The 8,899-nt window shown below is 44.3% G+C and overlaps 1 protein-coding gene across 1 annotated transcript; it reads right to left on the bottom strand.

The window, feature by feature from the left end:
- Positions 1-1,983: 1,983 nt before the first annotated feature.
- Positions 1,984-6,361, bottom strand: LOC110494747 (zinc finger protein OZF). The gene is made up of 2 exons (XM_021570079.2): positions 6,084-6,361; positions 1,984-5,655 (listed from the first exon to the last, which is right to left on the bottom strand). Exons 1-2 carry the CDS (start codon positions 6,262-6,264, stop codon positions 4,739-4,741), a joined length of 1,098 nt encoding a protein of 365 aa, XP_021425754.1. The 5' UTR covers positions 6,265-6,361; the 3' UTR covers positions 1,984-4,738.
- Positions 6,362-8,899: the final 2,538 nt, after the last annotated feature.

Raw genomic sequence — 8,899 nt, 5'->3', positions numbered from 1 at the left:
TGCTACCATGCTGTGTTGTCATGTTTTGCTGCCTTATGTTAGGTCTCGCATTATGTAGTGTTGTGTCTGTCTCGTTGTGATGTGGTTTGTCCTATATTTTATACAGTATTTTTGCCTTTTGGTACAATCTAAGATAAATGCCCTCAATCTCACACAAATTATCAAGGAACCTACCAGGTACAACCTTAAAATCGGTAACCACCTCTTAGATATCATCCTGACCAATTTGCCCTCTAAATACATCTCTGCTGTCTTCAACCAGGATCTCAGCGATCACTGCCTCATTGCCTGCGTGTGTAATGGGTCCGCGGTCAAACGACCACCCCTCATCACTGTCAAACGCTCACTAAAAGACTTCAGAGAGCAGGCCTTTCTAATCAACAAGGCCCAGGTAAACTGGAACACCTCTCAGTTAGTGTTCAGTGTGTCAAATCGGAGGGCCTCTGTATATATCAATGATGTCGCTCTTGCGGCTGGTGATTCTCTGATCCACCTCTACGCAGACGACACCATTCTGTATACATCTGGCCCTTATTTGTACACTGTGCTAACAAACCTCCAAACGAGCTTCAATGCCAAACAACACTCCTTCCGTGGCCTCCAACTGCTTTTAAATGCTAGTAAAACTAAGTGCATGCTCTTCAACCGATTGCTGTCCGCACCCTCCCTCCGGACTAGCATCACTACTCTGGATGGTTCTGACCTAGAATATGTGGACAACTACCTAGGTGTCTGGTTAGACTGTAAACTCTCCTTCCAGACTCACATTAAGCATCTCCAATCCAAAATTAAATCTAGAATCGGCTTCCTATTTCGCAACAAAGGCTCCTTCACTCACGCTGCTAAACATCCCCTTGTAGAACTGACTATCCTACCGATCCTTGACTTCGGCGATGTTATTTACAAAATAGCCTCCAACACTCTACTCAGCAAACTGGATTTAGTTTATCATAGTGCCATCCGTTTTATCACCAAAGCCCCATATACCACCCACCACTGCGACCTGTATGCTCTCGTTGGCTGGCCCTCGATACATATCTGTCGCCAAACCCACTGGCTCCAGGTCATCTATAGGTGTAAAGTGCCGCCTTATCTCAGCTCACTGGTCACCATAGCAACACCCATCTGTAGCACGCTAGTCCCCAAAGCCAACACTTACTTTGGTCGCCTTTCCTTCCAGTTCTCTGCTGCCAATGACTGGAACAAATTGCAAAAATCTCTGAAGCTAGAATCTTATATCTCCCTCTCCAATTAAGCATCAGCTGTCAGAGCAGCTTACCGATCACTGTACCTGTACACAGCCAATCTCTAAATAGACTACCTCATCCCCATATTATTACTTACCCTCTTGCTCTTTTGCACCCCTACTTGCACATCATCATCTGCATATCTATCACTCCAGTGTTAATGCTAAATTGTAATTATTTTTCACCTCTAGGGCCTATTTATTACCTTACCTCCCTACTCTTCTACATTTGCACACACTGTACATAGATTTTTCTATTTTTATTTTGTGTTATTGACTGTACGTTTGTTTGTGTGTGTAACTGTTGTTTTTGTCGCACTGCTTTGCTTTATCTTGGCCAGGTCGCAGTTGTAAATTCTAGGTTGCAGGTGTTCTCAACTGGCCTACCTGGTTAAATAAAGGTGTTCTCTACTAGCCTACCTGGTTAAATAAAGGTGAAATAAACATAAATAAAAAAGGCCGTCATTGTAAATAAGAATTGGTTCTTAACTGAGTTGCCTAGTTAAATAATGATTACATGATAATAAAAACCGTAGATAGGTGTGGGTAGTTTCTTGATTTGGGATTTAGGGACTCTGCTGTGTCGGTGAAGTTGTTTTAACTGTACATTTAGGTTCAGTCGGAATTGATTTGTTCACTTGAACGGCTAATAATCATGCAAACAAACATCTTATTCTAGTGCCGGCCATCTCTCGGCCTGTATGCCCATATATGGAGAAAAGAACAAAGACAGCATGGTCAGTTACTAGTTTATTAAAAAATAACATTTAGTACACAATGATACAACACTGTACAGTAATGTGTGTGGGAGCAGCAGTGTCCCAGAATAGACTGTGGGGAAGAGACTGGAGGGATGTCGATCGAGTTAGACGGCCTACTGTAGTAGCCTCAGTCCTGAGAGGTGATAAAGGCCCTGTCTTGTGACAACCCCATAGCCCCTATTGCCCAAGACACTTGGCCTAAGTGATGGGGGCTGTGGTTTGTATCTGGTATGGGCCATAGGCCTACTGCTTGTTCATGAGCATTGGTCTCAGCTCGGCATTTAATACTCCTGGATTAAATGCTTTCACAATATACACTAAAGTGCTTTTTATTCCAGGAGAAACCTTGATTAGGGTCTGAAAAAAATGTATTTTACACTTGCAAACAACTGGCCACCATTACTAGATATTTAGTATAGTGAATATATGTGCAGCAGCAACCTAGCTCAGGACCAATCCTCTTGAAACAAGCAGCACAGACACATACAGGGTAAAATACTGTACGACTCAGCTGAGGAATCGGTCTTTCCCTGCACCGTGTTGGTTAAATTTCTGTAGTAGTGCAGGTCTTAGAGGACACACAATCCCTATCCGCATCAGAGGTGGGGGATAGATAGTGGTCATACACAGAATGATCATCACCAACGTCAAATGTATCTTGCAGAATAGCAGTCTCGGTGTTGACTCCTCTGTGACAATAGTATGTTATTGTATCAGTTACAAGTTGACTGAAATTCAGGGGGCAGTATACAGTTCTGCAACCGTGACTAATGCCTTGATCAGACTGACAGCACCATTGCATATCATTTTGCGTTGCTACGCAAACACACTGAACGCGTATCTCTACCATACAATTTGACGCATACGTTGGATATATCCAACGCATGCACCACACAGAACGCGTATCTCTACCATACAATTTGATGCATACGTTGGATATATCCAACGCATGCACCACACTGAACGCATATCTCTACCATACAATTTGATGCATACGTTGGATATATCCAACGCATGCACCACACAGAACGCACTACAATGCAGCGTTCTATTGGAAATGTATGTATACTGAACAAAAATATAACAAAAATAAGTGTTAGTCCCATGTTTCATGAGCGGAAATAAAAGATGCCAGAAATGTTTCATATACACAAAAAGCGTATTTCTCTCAAATGTTTTGCACAAATTTGTTTACATCCCTGTATGGAGCATTTCTTGTTTGCCAAGATAATCCATCCACCTGACAGGTGTGGAATATCAACAAGCTGATCTTGACACAGGTGCACCCTGTGCTGGGGACAACAAAAGGCCACTCTAAAATGTGCAGTTTTGTCACAACAGAATGCCACAGACATCTCAAGTTGAGGGAGCATGCAATTGGCATGCTGACTGCAGGAATGTCCACCAAAGCTGTTGCCAGAGAATTTAATGTTAATTTCTCTACCATAAGCCGCCTCAAGTCATTTTAGAGAATTTGGCAGTACGTCCAACCGGCCTCAGAACCGCAGATCAAGTGTAACCACGCCAGCCCTGAACCTCCACATCAGACTTCTTCACTTGCTGGATTGTCTGTGACCAGCCACCCGGACAGCTGATGAAACTAAGGGATATGTGTGTCTAAATTGTAATAAAGCACCTTTGTAGGAAAAACTCATTCTGACTGGCTGGCCTTGGCTCCCCAGTGGGTGGGCCTATGCCCTCCAAGGCCCAACCATGGCTGTGCCCGTGCCCATTCATGTGAAATCCATATATTAGGACATAATGAATTTATTTCAATTGACTGATTTCATTATATGAACTCAGTAAAATAGTTGAAATTGTTACGTTTATATTTTTGTTCAGAATACTTCTGGTGTACCAAAATGCAATGACGCTGTTGATGTGATTGAGGGAGAGGCAATGCTTCTTTAAAATTGAGTATATCAGGGAGGCTTTATGTGGCTAACCGTACGGAAACATAGAATACAGCAGGCAGGGCTATTGCTAACCGTAATGCCCACCCCTGACCTCACCCGAACTAACAATGGCTAATATGTCTACTTTATATCCATATTTGGAAACTCAAAGAATGGACAACTGTTTATAAACGATGCCCATACGGTTAGCCAGTGTTCATTAAAAAACACAAATAAAAACAGCTTACGAATTTCAGCCAGGTGATTCAGGAAATCAGATTTCAGGGTGTTAGAAGAGGCTGTGATATACTTTATCAAAAATAAATTAAATTCTAAAATAACCATTGCTTTTAGAAACTTGAAATTGGTGTAAATTGGCCCTGTGCAAATCATCTGGGGCAAGACCACGTATTGGAACGCTGCATTGTTGCAATCCTGAATGCACTCCGTTCAAGGCGCATAGCGGAAGACTTCATTATCATCATGCTATCAAGCTTATTACTAAAATACTAAATAATTAGGAAATACTAGCTAATAACTCAAATACAAAAAGAAAAAAATGGACACATACTAAATTGACTATACTGCAATACAAATCCTATTGCATGAGAGATAGACTATGGCATGGAGAGAACTGTTACTTAGAGGAGAGATAAAACATTCTAAGAAAGTCACAGAATAGCTCAGAGAGAGAGAGTGAGAAAAAAAACAAGCCTCGTCTTAGTGGCAGCAATTTTAGCTTTTTAAAAATGTCCCATAATCAGCAATTCATTCATATACCGAGACTCAGTCGTTCATTAACAACAAGAACAACCAGCGGTGGCGTCTCCCTCATCTCACTGCCCCGAGAAGTAGGTGCCCTCGCGGCTGTGGGTCTGGAGGTGACGTTTGATTTTGTCAGAGCGGCTGAAACACTTGCCACACACGGGGCAGCTGTAGGGTTTCTCTCCTGTGTGGATACGCATGTGGACCTTGAGATGGGCCATCTGGGTAAATCCTTTTCCACAGCTCTGGCAGCGGTACGGCTTCTCTCCAGTGTGACTCCTGGCGTGCTCCTGGAGCCTGCCGGAGGAGCTGCAGCACTTACCACACACCCCGCAGCGATACGGCTTTTCTCGGGTGTGCACCTGGACGTGGACATGCAGGTGTCCGACGTGGCTGAACGTCTCCCCGCACACCCTGCAGCAGAACGACGACACGTGCACCTGGAGAGGAGATTTTCCACACTCTGCGGCCGCGGTGGAATTAGCGCCCTGGTTGCCTAAGTGGGAGCCCTGACCTCTGCTCCCGCCGGCTCGTCCTTTAGCCGCCGACATCTGCCCTCCGTTCTCCACCCCAATGATGTCAATGTTCTCGTTGGAGCAGTTGGGGTTGACTGTGGCCAGGGGCTGCGGGCCGCTGTTGGATGAAGACGACGATGAGCCTCTGTGGGACCCTTCTGATTTGACGTGTCTGGATGAGCTTCTGGGACCAGGCTCCCTCTCTCTGTTCTCCACCGACGGGTTCTGGGGCAGGTTGGAGGAGTGGGGAGGGTCCTGGGGGTATTCGTTGCTGACGCGGGGAGGGGTGAACATGGACTCTGGGGTGCTGCAGGAGCCGTGGCCGCGAAGCTGATCGTCCCCCTGGCTGTACCTGAGCTCCCGTTTCTCCTTGATCAGGATGGGGATGCGCTCCTCATGGCCCATACTGGGGCTCCACTCCCGGCGGGGATGCTCGCTATCCTCCTCCTCCAATAGTGCCATGGACTGACGGTCTGGATGGAAGAGTGGGAGGGACGTGGCAGTCAGATATGATTTACGATCGCGGAAAAATACGATAAACTAAATTAATATAAACGTTATCACAGGAACCCGATTTCAGAAATTAATCAGCAAGGCTGATGCCTGAAATTCTAGTCTAAATCGCAACAACTAGCTAGCTAAGGAACAAAGGTGGCTAACTAGCTAGCTGAGTTAGCAACCGCTTACATTATTAGCTAATGTTAGCCTTCTGAAAAACATGAGTTACCTGGCTACTTCTCGAAGCGTTAATACAGGGTGTAATATATTTATATATATATAAAAAAAACAAGGGCCCTTTCGCTAGTTACGCAGCTATGCATGCATACAACAGCACTTTAGTGACCAATTTGGTTTCCTAGCGTGCGGCTTCCGTGCTAATTTTAGCATGGTAGCTACTAACCTGGCCATATTTCAATCCCAGCGTCTCGAAGCCGACGTCTCAGATGGTCGTTCTCCCTCTCCCTGAGCGCAATCTCCTCTTGGTATTCCAAAATCGTGTCTTCGACGGATTTATAGATCTCCTGGGCAGCGAGCATAAGCCGCTCGGTCAAAAATACATTTAAAAACTGCAATTTAGTCATTTTCGGGTGTCGTAGCTAGCTACAAGAGCTCTCGCTATCATCCAAAATGGACCTAAAAGATGCTCTCGCTGATCACGTGATAAGGAATGCCCGCTGTTACCGTAATAATAGGAAAACGCGAGGCCCTAAATATGATAAGGCCAAACCCAAACATCATGTTCAGCTCTCAAGGAACGCTGAAAATGAATGCATTGTACACGTTAATCCATATGTTTCAGCACTGTACAGGGTGTTAATGTAGGTTTAAAAGGGCATGTTAATTTTGGGCACCTACCACAGGCTACAGAAGTGAATACCAATGAATGAGCTTTGAGTGGTATACCCAGGTGAATTTTGCATACAAAATACAGCCAACTCCTTATGCAGTGCCTGGAAAAGTGTTTACCATCTTCCCCACATTGAAATAACATATGAATCCTCTCATGATTTTTGGGCGTGTGCATCTAGAACACACCAAGTGACATGAGACTGTTTTGTATCGTCTGGTGCAATTAACCAATGTGCACTTATCAGGGGTTGACTGAATTTGCTTTTGAGCCCGAGCAAAAAAGCATCTTACCATGCAAGACCTGCCCAGCAATTAAGAGCCAAAATATGATACAAGTTAGAGGTTGTAGCCTGTAAAAGAAAACAGGCTGTTTTACATCTTTAATGTAGTTTATGATTTGAGACAACAGTACAGGGAAGAAAGGGAGGAGAAATTATATACACCACAGGAGGGTGGTGGCACCTTAATTGGTGAGGACGGGCTCGTGGTAATGGCTGGAGGGAAATGTGGGGATTGGTATCAATGTCACTCCATTCACTCCGGTCCAGACTTATATGAGCCGTTCTCCCCTCAGCCTCCACTGACATACACCTGAATGTAGGGGTTGGGGAGATGTGTCTTACAACTTTATTTATTTTTGCTGTCTTTTTCCCACATAACCTTTTCATCATCCCTCCTAGCTATCTTAAGACGAATGCATTAACTGTAAGTCGCTCTGGCTAAGTGCATCTTCTAAATGACTAAAATGTAAATATGAATGTAAATCCGTATACTGAATGCTATATATATATATTTTTTTTCACACACCCTTGACATCTTTGTGTTTCCTCTGCATGTGTACTTTGAGGTTCGACCTCTGGTTGAAACAGTGACCACAGACATTACAGAGGTAGGGTCTCTCGCCGGTGTGTATTAGCTGGTGTGTTTTTAACTTGCTGGTGGTAAGAAAACACTTTCCACACAACGTACAGCAGTGGGGTTTTTCCTGCGTATGAGCCATGCGTGTGTGCTGTTTCAAACGACTCATGTAACGGAAAGTCTTCCCACAGTCTTTACAAATAAACAATTTCTTTACAACCTGAATGACCAGAGGCGATATCTGATGAGATAAGACGACGGCTTGGTTCTGTGTGATTTGGAAAGGCTGTGCGGGCTGAGCCAGGAGAAGGGGTATGGGTAAGGAGGGTAAAGGCTTGGGCTGGATCTGGGGCAATGTTTTGGATGGGCCAAGATCATTGTCTTTGCTGCAACAGTGAGTGGTGGGTGTAGGCATCAATTCTGCTGTTCCAGTCTCTTGAAGCTGCTCTTCCCCCTGACTGGTCCTTGCTTCTTGCTTCTTCTCCTCAGTTTGTGAAACCTCCTTCCCCAGACTGGGGCTCGACTCCTGCTTCAGCTTTGGGGGAGCTACTGCTGCAGAGACAGTGCGGGTGATCTGTCGTAGACCTGCAGTTATGGATGGTTGACAAAATAACATCTTGGTAAAACAATTCTATAGCGGACGTGCGTGCACTGCGCATGTCACAACTCCCCCTAAACAGAACTACAGTAGCTAGTTCACACCCTGATATATTCTCTTTTAGATAGAAATATGGCTTCCATTTCCAATAATGAAATGTGCATTATTAGGTCCTACAAACCTCGTTTAACGTTCACTTTTCTCGGTCTGTTAGCATTAAACTGCTTCCGTAGAAATTCATTCTCTCTTTTTACGTAAGTGATCTCTGCTTGGTATTCTGCAAACGTTTCTTCTAACATTTTATATATATCCTGTGCAGCAGACGTTAATCGTTCAGTGAGAAACAAACTTAGCAACTCCAATTTGGCCATTTTTTTGCGAAAAGAAACGCACACTAGCTGCCAGCTAACGTTAGCTAGTTGTTTACGATTGAAAGTCTTCTTCTACGGTTCAGGGCGCACCCAACAACAATCAAGTTGGCGCATTATCGCCACCTTCTGGGACTGCAGTGAAACAAAGATAACAACAGCAAAGACAACAGTTTCTTTGAGACCAAGTCGACATTCTAAACTCAGCAAAAAAAAGAAACATCCCTTTTTCAGGACACTGTCTTTCAAGGATAATTCGTAAAAATCCAAATAACTTCACACTATTTCCCATGCTTGTTCAATGAACAATAAACAATTAATGAACATGCGCCTGTGGAACGGTAGGCAATTAAGGTCACAGTTGTGAAAACTTAGGACACTAAAGAGGCCTTTCTACTGACTCTGAAAAACACAAAATAAAAGATGCCCAAGGGTCCCTGCTCAGCTGCGTGAACGTGCCTTAGGCATGCTGCAAGGAGGCACGAGGACTGCAGATGTGGCCAGGGCAATAAATTGCAATGTCTGTACTGTGATACGCCTAAG

Source organism: Oncorhynchus mykiss, chromosome 17, assembly GCF_013265735.2.
Source record: "Oncorhynchus mykiss isolate Arlee chromosome 17, USDA_OmykA_1.1, whole genome shotgun sequence".
NCBI classification, from domain to species: Eukaryota; Metazoa; Chordata; class Actinopteri; order Salmoniformes; family Salmonidae; genus Oncorhynchus; species Oncorhynchus mykiss.
The sequence above is the reverse complement of the archived record's forward strand: the minus strand, read 5'-3'. Positions and strand labels throughout refer to the sequence as shown.

Bases quoted from the DNA above. Each gene is read 5' to 3' on its own strand.
- LOC110494747 (XM_021570079.2), bottom strand. From the start codon at position 6,264: ATGACTAAATTGCAGTTTTTAAATGTATTTTTGACCGAGCGGCTTATG. The intron at 5,656-6,083 runs GTTAGTAGCTAC...TCTTCCATCCAG, and splicing joins TGGGATTGAAATATGGCCAG to ACCGTCAGTCCATGGCACTA.